Below are 20236 nucleotides of genomic sequence, written 5' to 3'. Positions count from 1 at the left end.
AGCAGGGAAGTTGTTTTGAGCTCATATGGCCTGTTTTCGACATGTATGTCTCAGGAGAGAGAGAGAGAGAGAGAGAGAGAGAGAGAGAGAGTGTGTGTGTGTGTGTGTGTGTGTAAACCAGCAAACCAGCACAGGGATAACTGTGGAGTCATCTGTCGCGAGAGGAGTGCGTTTGTGTACTAACTGCCTCCATGGGAGTTTTCTCATTATTTGTTCCCACGCCCCTGCCATTTCTTTTCCTAGCAGAATAATGAGAAGAGCCATGACCTTTAACAAGGATGGGAGATGCAGTGGGAATACCTGAATCTTTTAAACGATGAGAATGTGGTACCAGCAAAAAGCTTATAAACACATTCGCCTCTTCGAGGTACCCATTCTGTACGAAGTATGGTTGTACAGCATGAAATCCAGAGGGCTGTGTCATGGGGTCCAGACGGCCTTCGTTTCCTCTAGCTCTGTCGTCACTGTCCTTCATGCATCTTCCAGGGAAGGCTTTACCGTGGCTTCTTAATGATAGCACTCATTTTAGATATTTATCTCCAAAAGGAAGGAGCGTTAATACCTTCTCTTGTAAAGGTCAATTCAGGTTCGTATTAAAAGAGGAGGAACTTTTTTTGCAGGGGCTTCCCTGGTGGCGCAGTGATTGAGAGTCCGCCTGCCGATGCAGGGGACACAGGTTCGTGCCCCGGTCCGGGAAGATCACACAGGCCGCCGAGTGGCTGGGCCCGTGAGCCATGGCCGCTGAGCCTGCGCATCTGGAGCCTGTGCTCTGCAATGGGAGAGGGCACAACAGTGAGAAGCCCGCGTACCGCAAAAAAAAAAAAAAAAAAAAGAGGAGGAACTTTTTTTGCACACTGACATTGACATTGAGCCTCCGATGAGGGTTGTCACCCACATTATATCTGATTCAGGGTTTTATAACGCATGGGAAAATGCCATGCCTTCCACAATAACCCAGCTGCTCACCTCGTGCCTTTTCCTTGAGCTCCCTCACAGCAGAGCTGGGCAGAGTCCGCTCATTCGGAAGAACGCCCCCGAGTCCTGTTGTGATGCCCTGTGTGTGGCGGGGGACAGCGTTGACTTCTCACATGTGCCTTTCTGTGGGTGGTGCCCCTCTTGTGCAGTGGTGCCCCTTCGGACACATACTGGTGAGGTTCTGAAAAACCCAGGAGGCGAGGATGCTGGTGCCCGGCTTCATTGTTCAGCGCCTGTGGTCCTGGTGCTAAAACCGATGTCTGTGCAGAACTCCTCCCGCCTGTCAGCTTCGTTGCCCCAGTGACTCTTGTCCAGAAATGGAGGGGACGGAGGAAGGAGAACCAAGGTGCTTTCCGGGTTTCATACTTGACCCCATACATCTCCTTACCCAGCCTATGAGATAAGAGGTGGTATTTTCGTCTTCCTGATGAGGACACTGAAATCTTAGAGGTCCTTTGCCCCAGGTCACACAACTCACAAGTCATGGAGTTTGAAACTGTATCTTGGGATTCGCAAGTTTATGATCTTTCTACTACCTGCACCTTAAGAGTCACAAGCCATTTCCCTGGTGCCAGGACCACTTTCTCAGACACAGCCCCTGGCAAGTACAGCCCCTGGTTTATAGGGCTTGGCTGCTTCCTGACTTCTTTGGAAACTTCAGCCATTCTCCAGAGCCCCAGGACCTGCCATCACAAGAAGAGCAAAGTTAAGCTCCTTGCCTATCTGTCAGCACTTCTGTGGGTGGACGGCTGTATTGCTTTTCAACCTAAGAAAAAAGAGATTTGGCATCACGCTAAACAAGTTAGATTAATTCAACACGTGGTGACTGTCTCCATTCTAGATGAAAATTGTCGGAACGCTGATGGACGGGTGACCAGGGCACCCAGCCACGCAGAGATTTGGTCTCTATTTTACTATCATTTCACATTGAGATTGACCATTGGGGTTGGAGCTTTCATTCTGCGGGCTTTGTGTGCATTTGTGCTTCTTTTAACACAATGCTTTTCTAAATCTTTTTGCCATTTGACAGTCTAGCTATGGTCTCTTTAAATTGCTACAGTTTCAGGGGTTGGAGAACTATAGCACACGGGCTCATTTGTACTGCTTATGGCTGCTGTCATTTAACAACAGAGTTGAGAACTTGCAACAGAGACTGTACGGTTCTCGAAGCCTAAAATATTTATTCTTGTCCTGTACAGAAAAAGCTTGCTGAAACTTCCTTTTTTTTAAAAAAAGGGTTCCATAGTTTTTTTTTAAAAAGGGTACCAAGAACTACACTTGCTAGCCCTAAAGAAAAACTTTCCAAGCATCTGATTGGTCAGTAATAACAGGCCAGGAAGAAGCACACACACCATGGTCTATGCCGAGTGCATTCATATGTGGACTGTGCCCTAGGAGCCTAATTTCAGCGAATAGCAATGTTCCTCTGTGATACCATATTCCCTGTTAACCACAATAGAGGTACCACTAACTAGCTGGACAACCTTGAACTAGTCACTAACCTTTCTACATGAGATTCCTCACCAGTAAAATTAAACATTTAAAAAATTATGTATCCCACATCATAGTATGTATAGGTATGAAGTATATGTAAATATATGTCTATATATGTATGTTATATATATATGTATGTAGCTTTAAAAGGAATAATAACATAAATATGAAATACAAAAATAAAATAAAAAGAAGACCCATTTCCCCACCATCCAGCTTAGGAAATTGAACCTCGGGAAAACCTTTGAAGTCCCCTCTGTGCACCTATCCAGTAGTGGACAGCTACCGTACCCCCCTCCCTCCCCAACGGTAGCTATCTCAATTTAGTTTAATCATTCTACTGCTTTTCCCTATAGTTGTATTGTTTAGTTTTGCCTGAAACTTGTTTCCTAAACGAAGAGCACTTTCAGATTCCATCAAATTTTGTGCTTCATCAGTGTGACTTCATTTTCTTGGTGCTAAACTCTTTGTCTGAAAATCTCCCAAGGGCTTTCAGTCCAGCAAACAAAGTTAACACACAGTGGCTGCCCAACAAATACTCTTGAAATATTTCGCAGGTTTTTCTTTTCCCTTTGGTGGCGATAGTGGGGTCGGGGCAGGGTACACCAAAGTCAAAGTCGTGGGCTAGTTCAGACTGGTCTTCCCTCCTCCTGCTGTGGTTTGGGATCCTGTGCTAGGCTGAGGCTGGGCTCTCCGGAGGTAGTGGTTGTCTCTGATATCTTTGTATTTATCAGCTCCGAAGTGGGAGGGGCCCCTGGTGAGGAACCTTGTTGATCCAGGCCGGTTCACATAAGCTGACTCCAATGTTTACATAGGAAAAGAATAAGGTGAAACCTGATTCGTGGACCTAAAATTTAGCTTCCAGGCAATTTTAGTTGCAGGAAAATCTCATTGCACCCATTCTTCATGTTTTCCTTTTTTTTTTTTAAATTTTGTGGCAGAAAAAATGTATAAATACTGGCTTTTGGAAGAAGGAGCTATTGTTAAGCGTAAGCCTTTTAAACTCTGTAATTACTCTATAAAGCCTGTGTGTTTCCATCAGAAATGCATTTAGTCTTAAGTTGTAGTGCCCAGTGTATGGAACATTTATAATGATGGGGTGCTTCCAAAAATACATCCACTCTATAGAAAATGTTAATCAGCTCATCCCCAGGGACCATACTGAGTATCTCCATTGTACAAATGAGGAAATGAACATGACAGTTAGTGGTTTGCCCAAAGCCACACTGTCACTGTCACTACGAAGATTTAAGCAAAAGGCCCACATACAAGAAAACACAGTCATGTTTCCATGTAAGACACTGTGGGCCTTCGTTGACTTGACCTAAATTAAGATTCAGGGGCAGGGGTTCGCTGGTGGCGCAGTGGTTGAGAGTCTGCCTGCCGATGCAGGGGACACGGGTTCGTGCCCCGGTCCAGGAAGATCCCACATGCCGTGTAGTGGCTGGGCCCGTGAGCCATGGCCGCTGAGCCTGCGCGTCCGGAGCCTGTGCTCCACAATGGGAGGGGCCTGCGTACCGCAAAAAAAAAAAAAAAAAAGATTCAGGGGCTAAGAAGCCTTTTGGTGTTTGGAAGAATCGACCACACCAACCACAAAGAGCTGGCTTGCTTCTGAAAGTTACCTGCGGGGTTTTAAATAAGACATTGTTGTTTTTTGAGGCGTCTGTTTGCTTGAAATCAGAAGCTCAGTATCTGGCTAAACATTGCTATGAAAACTGAAAAGCAGCGGGTTCAAGTGTATTTCACACTGCCGGGGAAAATAGTGTGGGAAGTACAGTCGGGTCTCAATCTGTGGCATTCTACTTTTACAGTTGACAAGAAAGCAGCCTGCCACCAGGAACTTCACTTTCCGAAACCATTTTCAGGGGGTTGGTTCAGGATGTACACGCAAGTCTTCCAAGTCATCTGCTTCAATGGTATTGTGTGGCAGAGGAAAGGTTTCCATGGAGGAACCACAAATTCCTCTATTTACAAGGGAACTTCGGGAATTCTTATTGCTCTTTTCTCAGGCAAAAGTTGATAGCTCATTTTATAAATGTTTTCCCCAACAACTGATTGGAGCAAAAAAGGTTTTTTTCTTTCCCCCCCGACTAACCTCTAGTTAATTGAAAAATTCAATTAACCATCACAGTAAGCGCCTCTTCTCTTCTTTTGCTTTCTTCCCCAAGTTTCACTTGGGAACTTGACTTCATTTTTTTTTTTTTTTTTTTTTTTTTTGCCTCGCCTAGTGGCCTTTGGGATCTTAGTTCCCCAACCAGGGATCGAACCTGTACTCCTTGCAGTGGAAGCACAGAGTCCTAACCACTGGACCGCCAGGGAATACGCCCCCCTGTTTTTTTTTTTTTTTTTTTTTTTTTTTTTTTTGAGTAGTAAATGTTTTAAAGACTTTTTTTCAACTTTCCTTTTAAATTGAAGTGTAGTTGATTTACAGTGTTGTGTTAGTTTCTGGTGTATAGCAAAGTGATTCAGTTATACACATATATTCTTTTTCAGATTCTTTTCCATTATAGTTTATTATAAGATATTGAATATAGCTCCCTGTGCTATACAGTAGGATGTTGTTTATCTATTTTATATATAGTAGTTTGTGTCTGCTAATCCAAAAGTCCTAATTTATTCCTCCCTCACTCCCTTTTCCCTTTGGTAACCATAAGTTTGTTTTCCACATCTGTGAGTCTGTTTCTGTTTTGTAAATAAGTTCATTTGTGTCATATTTTAGATTCCACATATAAGGGGTATCACATGGTATTTGTCTTTCTCTGTCTCACTTCACTTAGTATGATAATCTCTAGGCCCACCCATGTTGCTCAAATAACACTATTTCATTCTTTTTTTTTTTTTTTTTTTAATTCGGCTGCACCGGGTCTTAGTTGTGGCAGACGGGCTCCTTAGTTGCAGCTCTTGGGCTCCTTAGTTGCGGCTCACCAGCTCCTTAGTTGTGGCTTGTGAACTCTTAGTTGCGGCATGCATGGGGGATCTAGTTCCTTAACCAGGGATCAAACCCGGGCCCCCTCCACTGGGAGCTCGGAGTCTTATCCACTGCACCACCAGGGAAGTCCCTATTTCATTCTTTTTTATGGCTGAGTAGTATTCCATTGTGTATCCTCTTTGTTAGCTGTAGTTAGCCAAGACATTGTTAACTATAATAACTCTGGTATCTGGGTTTGTGAGTATGGCCTCATTCAAAGATATGGTGATATTGATTCAGAAGACTCATTCACCTGTTGTGATACCTACCAGAGCCCTTACTGTGGGGTTATATATACACTCCATGGATAAATTTGGGAAAAGCCAATGCATAATTGCAGAGAGAAGGTGCCTTAAAGAGGAAGACACCAAATTGTGCCACTCGGGGAAAACCCCAGCTCACAGAGGGTCGGTGCCAGGTGCTTATCCTGAGTTGTCAAATCCCAAGATTTGATTTTGGCATTTTCACCCTCTGTTCATCAGATCTGGGGACTGCAGACCCATGCTGATTGAGTTTATAAGTAACTGATGAGCCAGAATGACTCCATTTATAACATTATCCAGTGAGTTGGGTTCAAAACCCAACCCACTTACCTTTGTGATATTGGGCAAGTTGCCTGACTTTTCTGTGTTTTTTTTTTTTTTTTTCTTACGGGGCAATTGGAATGTTAATGAGCGAATGCCTTCACATAATACCTGGAAGATAATAGCTATTGTTAGTATACTGTCATTTTGCTGTTGTCTTCATTATAACTGCAAGTCAACTTTAGGAGACTGACTAATAAATCAGAAAGTTGCCTTTTGAGCATAGAATTTTAGAGCATGGGAAGTTAGAAGTTCTGAAGGAATACCCCCATTGGGCTGGATCAGTTGGGAATTTCATCATTTGATATACAAGACACCATAGCCAGACTCTGACCACCCATTACCCAGACCCTGCTGGATAAACTCCACTGCAGTTTGAACCTGTGGCTTACCTTTTCTAGATTTTATAAAGTCGCCGCTTTTTTCATCTGAGAGTCTCTAATTTATTTGGTTCCAGTTTTTTAGCAGCGATAAAGGCATCACTCTGAGTACTTTGTTTGGGTTTGACTTTCAAAATATTGTTTAGGGGCGATTTATTTTTCTTCCAGGTTGCTCCTCTGGTTCCACGTTCTGGAAGTGACATTTGCAGGAGGGTACCTAACTAGTCTCCCGGATGGCCTGCGTGTGCAGTAGCAGGCCCTGCATCCCTTTGACGGACGAGAGCCATGGGAAGGCATGCTTCTTTAAGTTCATTAAAACAGACTGGCCTTCTGTAAAGACCTCACATATCTGTATTTGTGTTTTATTTTATTTTGTGTCTGGTATAGGCATTGACATCCTGAAGCTTGTAGCAGCCCAAGTGGGAAGCCAGTGGAAGGATATCTATCAGCTTCTGTGCAACGCCAGCGAGAGGGAGGTGGCCGCTTTCTCCAACGGGTACACGGCGGACCACGAGCGGGCCTACGCAGCACTGCAGCACTGGACCATCCGGGGCCCCGAGGCCAGCCTGGCCCAGTTAATTAGCGCCCTGCGCCAGCACCGGCGCAACGATGTTGTGGAGAAGATCCGTGGCCTGATGGAAGATACAGCCCAGGTAATGCAGCCTGGACTGTCTGTCTTTCCCACTAACCTTTAGGTCCCTGTGCTCCCGACTTTACCAGGTATATGTAATAAGGAGAAAGAACTGATAGTAGGTGGCTAGGTTCTCTCTCTCTGTCTCACTCACAGACACACCCCTCTTCTAGGGCAGTACTTCTCAGTGGTTTTCCATTAATTATCTAGAGAACTTTTAACAACGTTTGGTTATTTGGACCTCACTGTAGACCAGTCACTGTAGAATCTCTAGGGACAGGACTAGGAACCAGTATTTTTAGGAATCAGTATTTTTAAAAGCTCTCCAAGTGATTCTAATGTGCAAAGTGGAGAATCTTTGCCTTTGGAGTGCATTCTGGCATCAGACCGTATGGCTAGATCTATTCCTCGTTACCCAACTTACAGTTTCATTTTGCATAACACACTTGGAACAAAAGCAAGAAGCAAGACTTTTTTCTATCCCCTTTCCCTTCCAGACAATATTTTCTGTGATGTGGTTTAAGAATGCTGTGTCTTACCCCTGAGTACCCCCAAGGATGCAGGTGGTACTGGCAGTAGTTAGTAACAGGATTGATATTTCTCCTTGGGCTTGTCCAATCAGTGCCTCAGATGAAACTGAGGGGACCCCGGAGTGTGATTTATTTATAATCGTTGGTCCATGAGCCCTGGCTTTGGAGTCAGACAGCACTGGATAGGAATCCTGGCTCTGACACTTACTAGCTGGGTGACCAAGGGTACTTTACTTCAACTTTCTCTGCCTCTGTTCTCTCCCTTGTAAGCCAGGTTTATAGGGTTAATTAAGACTGGAAATAAAGTATGTAAAATGCCTGACACATTGAAGGTGTTCTGTAAATTGTAGTTATGGTCATGATGTAACTCATTTTACTTAGCCTTTCCTTAATCATAAGGTGCTTCCCTGAAAGGCCATGAATTAAATACAAATTTGGCTATTGAATCATATTTCTTAGACTTCGATTGAAGTTTTGTAACGTGTTCCCAAAGGAAAAATGCTGCCCTTGAGCCTTGATAAAACCCACTTAATGGGCTTCCCTGGTGGCGCAGTGGTTGGGAGTCCGCCTGACGATGCAGAGGACAGGGGTTCGTGCCCCGGTCCGGGAGGATCCTACATGCCGTGGAGCGGCTGGGCCCGTGAGCCATGGCCGCTGAGCCTGCGCGTCCGGAGCCTGCGCGTCCGGAGCCTGCGCTCCGCGACGGAAGAGGCCACAACAGTGAGAGGCCCGTGTACTGCAAAACAAACAAACAAACAAAAACCAAAAAAAAAAAACCCACTTAAAATTTAAAAGGCAGGGGTTCCCTGGTGGCGCAGTGGTTTGAGAGTCTACCTGCCGATGCAGGGAACACGGGTTCGTGCCCGGTCCAGGAGGATCCCACATGCCACGGAGCGGCTGGGCCCGTGAGCCATGGCCGCTGAGCCTGCGCGTCCGGAGCCTGCGCTCCGCAGCGGGAGAGGTCCGCGTACCGCAAAAACAAACAAAGAAACAAACAAAAAAACATTATTGTGCTTCCTTGGAGTGCTGGCTTTAAGGAAAGAACTGCTAGGACGAGCAGTAGATTTGAAGAAGGATTTAGATACTTGAGAATAAGCCGCTGTATCACCTTGATAATGCCTCCAAAAAAGAGAAAATGTAATTGATGCGATGTTTCTCAAAAAAGAGAAAATGTCATTGATGTCGTTCAATGGAATATTTAATAAGGTGGAAGGATGATCATGATGTATTGTTAAGGGTTCAAAAGAAGGTTTTTCATTAGAAAAAACAAATATAAACATAGGAAAATGCATAAATGTTAATATTATTAAATCTAGGTGGTTGAATTAGAAGTGATTTTTAAAAATTATTTTCTATAATGAAAACATTACTTTTGTGGTTTAAAACATTTTTTTAAATGACAGCTGAAAAGGCCCACGAGGAAAGATAGGTAGGGCTTTGTTTTACTGTGCTGAATTGAAAGACGGAACCATCCTCATTTTAATGGAGGAAGAGCAGACAGTGGTTTATGTGCCATCCATTCTTCCTTGGGAGGACTGGCTGAGGTTTGCTATGTTGGGTCATATTTGCCTAAAACTTACTTTACTTTCAGGTTCTGCAGATCTGTCTCCTCTCTCTGTGTACACTCCACAATCACTTAGAATTTGGGCCTAGTCTTTAAGGTACTTCTGAATGGTGGTAATGATGATGGTAGAGTACTGTCTATACCAAATGACATTGGTATGTTTCTCTTATAGTACCATTGAGCTTCATCAATGTTTATGGAGCACCTACTTTATTCCAGGCACTGTCCTAGGTGCTGAGAAAAGTGGACCAAAGGTGCAGACTCCATGGAGGAGACTACATGTCAGGGAGAGTGATTATAGCAAAAATCACTGGGTCAATGAATAAGAAACCAAAACCCTTGGTCCCCAAGTGCCAAGCTCTTGTTCCTTTTAGTTTTTTCCTTCCTCTTATCTCCTACATATACAAAAGATGCTAGTGTCTATTTTTTGTTGTTTATTTTGTAAGAAACAGTGACATCAAGACCTCTTGTAGCCTTCTTCTTGGTTCTAGTGCAGCCTGCATGTTAGGATAGAGGCTGAGAAGGCAGTATTAAGCTTCTTGTTCCATGTTTTAATCATGTCCATCATTGTCTGGCAGTGTTGTGGACCCAGATCTTACTCTAATTTTAACAGCCAGTGAGCATGGATTTCTGGCTGCCAGCTATTATTGATTGCACAGTTTGTTCATAGTTTATCTCTGAGACTTGTGGAGTCAAACAAGAGAATCAAAATGCAGGGGGCATAATTGAGACCTAGCTTCCATTTTCTAGTGGATCTGTATTCTGTGTGTATGGTGGTACTGCTGACAATTTGAGACTTTGCCCCAGGAGTTAATGGACTCATAATATGCAAAAATGACTCCGTGTGTGTGTTTAAAATGGTTAATGTTTTTTCCTATTCATGAGCCTAAGAACACCTATGTTATGTTCCACTCGAAGGATTAGCCCTGGTGTTCCTTTTAGTTACCTCTGTCAGGAACAGCTGGTCCATTATTAACCATGGTGGCCTATTAGCCATTTTTGAGTTAAACACATCCAGAGTCTTACTTTAAAAAAAAAATATGCATAACAAATTATACAGTAAAATTTACTTTTTGGTGTACTGTTCTTTGCATTTTTTTAAAACAAGTTTTTAGAGCAGGTTTAGGTTTAAAACAAAATTGAGAGGGAGGTTACAGAGTTTCCTGTATACTCCCTCCCCTCACACATGCACAGGCTCACCCGTTATCAATCTCACTCACCAGAATAGTACAGTTTTACCAAGAGTGAACCTGCATTGACAGACACACCATAATTACCCAGAGTCCATAGTTTACCTTAGGGTTCACTCTTGGTGTCGTACATGTGCTATGGATTTGGACAAATGTATAATGACATATGTCCATCACTATACTATCATACAGAATACTTTTTTTTTTTTGCGGTACGCGGGCCTCTCAATGTTGTGGCCTCTTCCGTTGCGGAGCACAGGCTCTGAACGCGCAGGCTCAGCGGCCATAGCTCACGGGCCCAGCCGCTCCGCGGCACGTGGGATCTTCCCAGACCAGGGCACGAACCCGTGTCCCCTGCATCGGCAGGCGGACTCTCAACCACTGCGCCACCAGGGAAGCCCCAGAATACTTTTACTGCTCAAAAAATCCTCTATGTTTTCCCTGTTTCTCTCTTCCCCACTGCCCACCTCTCTCCTACATCAACCACTGACCTTTTCCTTGTCTCTTACGGTTTTGCCTTTTTCAGAATGTCATATAGTTGGAATCATAGAGTGTGTAGCCTTTTCAGGTTGGCTTTTTTCACTCAGTCATACGCATTTAAGCCTCCTCTGTGTCTGTTTATGACTTGAATGCTCATTTGTTTTAAGCGCCAAATAATATTCAGTTGTCTGGATTTATCACAGTTTATGTATTCATCCACTTGCCTGACTCTTTCCTTCTCTGAAGCATGAGCTGGGTTTTTCAGTTCCCTCTTCTTTCAAGGTCAACATCAAAACTGAACCCAGCCTTCCAGAATCATCTGAATTCTTTCCTTCCTGGTCATGAGCTTTTGGGAGAAGCAGTAAAGCAGTGGGACAATAGTTTGGAAGTTACTGGGATTTTGCCGAAACTCTTTAAAAAAAAAACAAAACAAAAACCTAACACAGCCTTCCAAATTTTATGTTATCTCTTTTTTTCCGTCCTTTTACTTTGATTCTTTTCTGTGGCTTTATTTCAGGAAAGTCTTTTGTAAGGAGCATATATTTAAGGTTTTAAAAAACCTATTCTGACAGTTTTTGTCATTTAACTAGAGAATTTCAGTGTGGTTACATTTTTAACATAATTACCCGTGTATTTGGCCATCTTATTATTTGTTTTGTATTTGTCCTATCTGTTCTCTCCCCCCTTTCCTTTCTTGTTCATAAAGCATTTTTTTTATTATTCTACTTTTCCTCTTAACTTCTTAGTTACACATTTTTTCTTTACTTTTAATGGATACCCCAGAGGTTACAACACGCCTACTTAAATTATGAGCCATTTTATAAATGTGTACTTTCTACTACTTTTCAGACCACACAGCAGCCTTAAAAGACTTTAATCCTATTTATCCTTCTCTTATATTGTGTTTTTGTTGTCATACGTTTTAACACTACACATTTCTTAAACCTCCCAAAGGCATAATTATTACGGTTTTACACAGTCACGATCCACATAGATTTACCTACTTACTGATATTTTCTATTGTTCTTCATTCCCCATCTCTGCCTGAGAACACTTTTCTTTGGCCTAAAGAATACTTAGTGTAGGTTTCCGGCAATAAACTCTGTTTTTCTTCACCTGGAAAATGCCCACTGACTAAAATAAGTTGCATTATTTGCCCTTTTTTTTTTTTTTTTTTTTTTTTTTTTTGCGGTACGCAGGCCTCTCACTGTTGTGGCCTCTCCCGTTGCGGAGCACAGGCTCCGGACGCGCAGGCTCAGCGGCCATGGCTCACAGGCCCAGCCGCTCCACGGCATGTGGGATCTTCCTGGACCGGGGCACGAACCCGTGTCCCCTGCATCGGCAGGCGGACTCTCAACCACTGCACCACCAGGGAAGCCTCTTGCCCTTTGTTTTTGAAGGTGAGCTGGAAAATAGAACTTAAGCTTGATAGTTATTTTTCTTTCAGTACTTTCTTGCGTGGGTTTAAGTTTCCCTTGCTAAATAAATAGCAAAGGAGGGGATGTGATTTTATTTTTAAATCTATATTACATAACGAATTACACGTGCAGTATTATACCAGGGACTTCGGGCAATGCAAAGACAAGGAAGACAGATTCATTGCTGTTGGGGAAACTTACCATTGAACTGAAGAAACGTATACATATCAATGTTTAATCTAAGGGAGTAAACCCAGGAGGGAGGGAGGGAGGAGGGAATTGGTGGATGTACAGTTTATCAACATTAAGGCTCCAAATCGGGATGTCAGTGTGGAGGTGTGTGCCAGGTTAAACTCCTGTCCAGGCAGCATATCACACTGGGGACTCAATGGTCAATTACTTGACCTCTCTGCCTCAGTGTTTTCCTGAGAAAATGGGAGCACCCTTAGTGCCTGTCCTTTGAGTTGTTGTGACATTAGGTCAGTGTGACCCACAGGAAGCTCTTGGTGAATGTTTGCCATGAATCGTTGCAGTTATTCCCAGGCTCTAGAGGCAAGAGAGGTGGAAGAATGTTCCTGAACTAGCTCCAACTCACATGGTGGATCCTTTAAATCCTGAACGCCAAGGGTTGCTCAGTGTCAGGTGGGAAGGGACAGCCAAGTCCAAGACTGCTTGACGGGTAGATGGTTGAGCACGAGGGTTGCCATTTGCATTCAGTGCCCAAGAACTGGAAATTCTAGTAGTTATAGATATTTATTCCTTACTTCCTGAGTGAGCGTTCCTAGGCTGGCAGGGATGTTTGCTGTAGTGAAGAAACAAAGGTGATGGTGTGTATGTAGACAGGTCTGCTCTCAAGGGCTGTCAGAAAAAGGACATGAAATTGAGCAACTGGATTTCTAGGTTTCCTTACTTTCCTTTGTTTTCTTTTTTGGCGGGGGGTACTTTGTGTATTCAAATAGGCTTACCCAGTGCTGTTATTTTCTTTTCTTTTTCCCCTCACCTTGGACTTGTTTTTTTCTCTCTAGGAAACCTTGGGCAAATGATTTCTCTGACTCAGAGTTTTCTATTTAAAATGGGAATTCAAGTGCTTTTCAGAGTTAAATCAGATAATGGCTTGTTGAACTGTGGGATGTAAAAAAAAATGAGGTAATGAAAGTGATGCCTACTGGCTAGGTTCGGAAGTCGTGGTGATTTGAATTTTCCAGCATTCCTTTATAGTTTCATTTTGAGAAAGGGAGGCAAAAGGAATTTTAGGTATACTTAAAAATGATAAACAACAAGGTCCTACTGTATAGCACAGGGAACTATATTCAATATCCTGTAATAAGCCATAATGGAAAAGAATATGAGAAAGAATATATCTACGTATAACTGAATCACTTTGCTGTACACCAGAAACTAACACAACATTGTAAATCAACTACACTTCCATAAAAAGAAATGATCATATTAAAAACAACCACAGTCATTTAAAATAATATAAAGTGTTACTTTAGCTTCCTGCTTTGACCAGAGATTCATAAATGAAAAGAGTTGGTGTTGGTCAGGCAGGGGGTTTGGGTAGCTCATCCCCCCTGCCCTCCTTCCATAGGATTAGCTAGATTAAAACTACACTGTAATGTACCAACCAGTGGCTCTGAAGCCAGTATTGTTGTGGTTAACTTCTATGTAGTAGAATGATTCTTTGTTAGAGATTCTTAATCCTTTCCAGAAACCACATAGGAAACCTACATCTCAGGGACAGAGTTTTTTCTCTTTCTCTCTCTCCCTCTCTCTCTCTCTGTCTCTCTCTCTCAACTATAGTGGACTCTGTGTTGGAGATTGAGTGGTTTTGCTCTGTATAATCAACAGGGAGAATCTACCAGTGAGGTGAGCACTGGGCATTCTATTTGCAAGGACGGTACCACTGCTTTTGCTGCAAAGGGAACTATGTGATTTTTTTTTTTTTCTCTTACCAGCTGCAGGGTGCAGCTGTCCTTATCTACAGTGTGACTGAGACCAGCTCTTTTCAGAAATTTAATATAGCGAGGGTGAGTGGAGGCAAATACCAGCTGTACCTTTAGCTGTTGACTTTTTGGCTTTTCAAATCTGTCTTTAACTTGCCAGTTGATCATCTCCTAGAAAACAGGGATTATTGTCCTAAGACCTTAAGATGTTAGCTAAGCTCACGTGTGTCGAGCCCCTGACTTCTGCTGTGTGACCACTGCGTGGAAGGTCATTTCAGGTCAAGTTACTTAATTTTGCAGGGTGTGACTGTGGGCTCTGGGGAACTTGTGAGGTGGTGAGAAGGGGACATTGTAAAGGCATTGCTGACACACAGTGGGCCCAAGTACATTGAGTGATGCTTGTGTTTAAGGTGGTTATTGTGTACAAAGGAGCCATGTCTATGAATAAGCCTTTTGACTTTTAATGACATTTCAGGCCATTCTACTTGTTATCATACTCCAAGGTTTCATTCAGTTAGTCAACAATCTTTTTTCGAGCACCAGCTGTGTTCCTGGTACTATGTAAAGAAGAAAGGTGTGTGCCTTTCAATAGCTCACTCACTGAGATGGAGACGTGCAAATAATGACAATTCAGTGGGATAAGCAAATGTATAATAGAAGTGTGCACGAGGAATTGTAAGATAGCATCAGAAGGCAGGGTTATGCGACCCACCAAAATATACCTAGAAAATAAGAACAGATATATATATATATATATTTCCTTTTTTTTTTGGACACAATATGCGGCATGCAAGATCTTAGTTCCCTGACCAGGGATCGAACCTGGGCCCACATCATTGAAAGCACCAAGTCCTAACCACTGGACCGCCAGGGAATTCCCTACTTCTTGAATTTGTAGCCATCTTGTAAGCATCTGGTGAGATAGAGTGTACATAGTAGAGGTAATGATTGTAGATGTCCAGTCCTGCACTTGACATCTACTAGGGGGGCTCAGTAAATCTTAGCTACTGTTTTCCATGTTGGAATTTGAATTCTACACTCTCCTTTTTTGACTCAAGAGCAATACCACTCTACTTTCTGTAAAAGGAGATTAAGGAGAAAGGGGACCAGTGTTTGCTGAGTATCTATTGGGTCCCAAACACATTGGGTGCTTTGCATCTGCTTTTATCTAGCAAGCTTCATGGCCCTGTGAGATATAGGTCAATATTAGAATTAAGATATATTTCTGTATTTCGTTGAATGCCATGGCAACCATGTATGCACCGTTATTATAGGTACCACTAAGAAAGCAATAAAAACATTGCTAATTATAGTTGTTAGATACATCCCTATTTCAGAGATGTTAAAATGTGAAAAGAAATATCCCACCATAGAATTAATGAAATATGGTAGTTGAGCTTGAAGAGTACAGGTTATAGGGGGAAAAGTCTGGGAAACAGATTCTTGGGATCTTGGGATTGATATACCCTCCCTCCCCAACACACACAGACTTACACATGCTTTTTGTTTTTTTTTAGTAGCCTTTAAAAATGAGATAGTTTAACACAAGCAATTTATTTAGCATTCGTTAATGGAACACCCATTTTGTTTCAAGCCCTGTACCAGGCACCAGATATACTAAATGAAAACACACACTAGATACATTGGAATACTACTCAGCCATAAAAAAGAACAAATTTTTGCCATTTGCAGCAACATGGATAGACTTGGAGAGCATTATGCTTAGTGAAATAAGTTAGACAGAGAAAGACAAACACTGTATGATATCACTTATATGTGGAATCTAAAAAATACAACAAACTAGTGAATATAACAAAAAAGAAGCAACTCACAGATATAGAGAACAAACTAGTCGTTACCCACATGAAAGGATGCTTAACGTCACTAATCATTAGAGAAATGCAAATCAAAATTACAATGAGGTATCACCTCACACCAGTCAGAATGGCCATCATCAAAAAATCTACAAACAGTAAATGCTGGAGAGGGTGTGGAGAAAAGGGAACCCTCTTGCACTGCTGGTGGGAATGTAAATTGATATAGCCACTATGGAGAACAATATGAGGTTCCTTAAAAAACCAAAAATATAACTACCATACAACCCAGCAATCCCACTACTGGGCATATACCCTGAGAAAACCATAATTCAAAAATAGTCATGTACCACAATGTTCATTGCAGCTCTATTTACAATAGCCAAGACATGGAAGAAACCTAAGTGTCCATTGACAGATGAATGGAAAAGAAGATGTGGCACATATATACAATGGAATGCTATTTTTTTACCTTGCTCAAATAAGAAAAATTCAAATTGAAACCTACACTGAGATACAACTTTAACCTTTTAGACTGGCAAAGAGGGAAAGGTATGACACCATTCTTGTACTGTGAAGGGAATAAGGAAAGAGGAACAGCATCCATTGCCAATGGGTGTGTACATCAGCCCTGCCCCTTCAGAGGGCCATCTGGTATCATCTACCTAAGGACATGTCCATTGACCACGGACATTCCACTCTTAGAAATACATTCTACATATATTCTTTTTTTTTAATTTATTTTATTTATTTATATTTTTGGCTGCGTTGGATCTTCGTTGCTGCACGCGGGCTTTCTCTAGTTGCAGCGAGCAGGGGCTGTTCTTCGTTGCGGTGCTTGGACTTCTCATTGCAGTGGCTTCTCTTGTTGTGGAGCACGGGCTCTAGTCATGCGAGCTCAGTAGTTGTGGCTTGCGGGCTCTAGAGCCCAGGCTCAGTAGTTGTGGCGCACGGGCTTAGTTGCTCCACGGCATGGGGGATCTTCCCGGACCAGGGATCGAACCCATGTCCCCTGCATTGGCAGGCGGATTCTTAACCACTGCACCACCAGGGAAGCCCTACATATATTCTTTTTTAAAAAAAATTATTTTATTGAAGTATAGCTGATTTACAATGTTGTGTTAATTTCTACTGTACAGCAAAGTAATTCAATTATACATATATATATACACACATTATTTTTCATATTCTTTTTCATTATGGTTTACCACAGGATATGGAATACAGTTCTCTGTGCTATACAGTAGAACCTTGTTGTTTATCCATTCTCTATATAATAGCTTACATCTGCTAATTCCAAACTCCCAATCCATCCCTTCCTGACCCCATCCTACATATATCCTTATATACATCCCACATATGTGCAGAGTGATGCAAGTATAAGTATTCATTGTAGTATCTCTCATTAATAACAAAAGAGTGGAAGCAACACAAATGCGCTTCAATAGAAAACTGGTTATGTAGGCTATGGAACATCTACACCGTGTAACAGTATGCACTTATCAAAAACAATGAGTCAGCTCTTTATGTGCTAACCTCAAGAAGGGTTTTTAAACAAAAATGGGCAAGGTACAGGACAGTGTGTATGTATACCTTGCCACCATATTGTAAAAAAAAATTGTAAAACATGAAAGAGAAGGTCTGGAATAGGGTGGAGAATATATGTACCTACCAATTGGTATAAGTATAGACAATGTCTGGAAGAATACATGGGGAATTGGTAACAGTTAACACTGAGGGGTGGGTATGGAGAAGCTAAAGTCAGGGTTTAGTGAGGGGGAAGTATTTTCAGGGTCCCCTTTTGTACCTGTGGCATTGTGTACCATGTATAGTCTAATTCTAATGGCATGAATTCAGTTAACGATTTTATTAACACTAATTTAATCAAATTTGGGACGTTCAGAAAACTTGAGTCACAAAGGTTGGCTTGACCCTTCTTATTTCAAGGTCATGCATTTCCTATGAAATTATTTTCTGTCCTCCATACTTTTCTAAAAAACATTCTAAAGGCTTTATTTAGCACCAGGTAGACTATTTCATTATAACAGTTGTTAACTTCAAGACAGCCATTAACATAATTTACTGGCAGCTACTGAAGGCACCTTGGAGCAGTATCTCAGTCTGGGGTTGGGTGGATAAATACTGTTAAGATTAATGTACCCCAAATAAAGGGTCAAAGCTACTGTACAGTAAGTGTCTGTACATAGCTTAAGTACACAGGTGCCTTGCAAACTTGAAATGCACAAGACCTCCTTTTATATAGTTGGATACTTCTATCTTGTCTTAAGTCAAGCTTATGATTCTTGCAACCTTTTTTCATGATTAGAATTGTCCAAAGGCTTTTTTGTGGGAAAGGTTTCCTAATAGGTCTCATTGAGTGAAGTTTACGAAAACCCGAGGCATTTCCAACAGCAAGATCTCCTCCTATAATGATGGGGACCCCTGACTTACTCTCCTCACTTCCTTTTTTGAGAAAGCTAGTCGGTGAGTCAGCTCAGGGCTGCAGCATTACGGTTGATGTCAGCAGCCTGGACTGCTTGGCAGACACATGTGCCAGCAGCTGGTGGCCACGCCCTCCTCTCCTCCCTCCGGAGCCAGCTGGTTCTTACCAGTTTTGGCAGCTTTGCACAGCACTGCTTGTGGCTTCCTGTGGCTGCCCCCTCGCCCAACCGTGCACCCAGTCCTCTTAAGTTCTCTTGCTAGGCAAGGATTGGCCACCAACCACACCTTGGCTTAAACGTGGGTGGATTTGAAATGAACTTGTTAGACATGATCAGAATTAGCAGATGACATATAAACACAAGACTCTGACAACTGCCTTGATTGGGGCTTGAGATACTTAAAGGAGAAACCAGCCATGGCCAGCTCGCCTGGACTAATGTTTAAATGGAATCTTAAGTAAGGTTGCAGTTGAAACAAAATTCTTTAATTATCCTGTGCTTGGACGGATGTAGGGGGCGTGTGGGGTGTCTTTTAAAATAATTCCCCAGTGGTTTGGGCAGTTTTTGGTCACGTGAATCCTGTGAGCTTCCTGAGGGTGGGTGACTTTGTTCTGCAGGTGCTTGCAGCTTACCTGGGCAGTGCATAGCTCAGTGTGCACTCAGCTCTGTTGCCTCTGTGGTCTAGCACAGGGGTTCCCAGGGAAGCTGAACAGGGCATCTTGGCATTGTACTCCTGTTCCTGCTTCCATCCCGTGACCTCCAGTGAACCCAGGGAGATCTAGACAGCATAATGCTGCAGTGTCCGCTTGCCAGCTGATGATTTACGTTTAAGCGTTAGCACTGTTCCCTACTTATGCAATGGAAGCCCCTCTGTGCTTCCCTTTCCTATGTTCTGGGCTGGGCCGGAGAAGAAAGAAGGAAGGTCAACAAAAGACTAAATAATCAGAAGCCTAGGAAAAGTTTGGGGAATTTCTGTCTTCAGGTTATTTGGCCCTTAGCCCTTCTTTTTTATTTATTTATTGTCCTAACTTTTAAAAATAAGACTTAGGAAACAAAGAAAAGTTAAAACACAGTACAACAAACACCCAGAACCTACCACCTAGATTCAACAATTATATTTTGACATCTTTGCTTTATCTATATATGTGTGTATATATTTCCAGTCCATGTTCCTCTTTCTAAGACTTCCATCCAAATTTCTTATAACTGCTAACCCTTCTTTTTTTTTTTTTTTTTTTTTTTTTGCGGTACGCGGGCCTCCCACCGCTGCGGCCTCTCCCGTTGCGGAGCACAGGCTCCGGACGCGCAGGCTCAGCGGCCATGGCTCACAGGCCCAACCACTCCGCGGCATGTGGGATCTTCCCGGACCGGGGCACGAACCCGTGTCCCCTGCATCGGCAGGCGGACTCACAACCACTGCGCCACCAGGGAAGCCCTAACCCTTCTTTTAAAGGTTTAGGAATCAGCGTCTTCTCAATTTCCTCTTAATTTTTTTCTTTTTGTTTGCAAAAATTTTTGCTGAGTAAATTTGGGTTATTCTTCTTAAGACCTCTTTCTCTGGGTTGGATTGAACAAGAATTCACACTCGGAAGAATAATTAAAAGTCTGTCCCCTATCAGCTGGAACTTTAAAGAAACCCACCTATTTTCCCCCTTTTCTGTTGGAGGTGGTGTATTTGTTTTATTTTTTTTAGGGAGAAATCATCGTATACAGGTATTCTTTAGTATCTGAACTTAGGAATTGAATAGATTCAGGTACATGTTTTGTGATAGGGCTGGTAGCCATCATTATCTGAACCCTCATGTAGATCTGAAGTCCTGG

At 42.5% G+C, this 20236-nt stretch overlaps 1 protein-coding gene across 2 annotated transcripts in view; it reads left to right on the top strand.

Moving 5' to 3' along the window:
• TNFRSF21 (TNF receptor superfamily member 21) overlaps positions 1-20236 on the top strand; it is a 65017-nt gene that overhangs the window by 33583 nt on the left and 11198 nt on the right. For both annotated transcript variants that reach the window (XM_081245849.1, XM_081245850.1), the window contains one exon: positions 6789-7054. In XM_081245849.1, coding sequence (XP_081101975.1) covers positions 6789-7054 — 266 coding nt within the window. The remainder of the gene's footprint in view (positions 1-6788; positions 7055-20236) is intronic.

Source organism: Mesoplodon bidens (assembly GCF_964165515.1).
Source record: "Mesoplodon bidens genome assembly, chromosome: 10".
In the NCBI taxonomy this organism is placed as follows: domain Eukaryota; kingdom Metazoa; phylum Chordata; class Mammalia; order Artiodactyla; family Ziphiidae; genus Mesoplodon; species Mesoplodon bidens.
The sequence above is the reverse complement of the archived record's forward strand: the minus strand, read 5'-3'. Positions and strand labels throughout refer to the sequence as shown.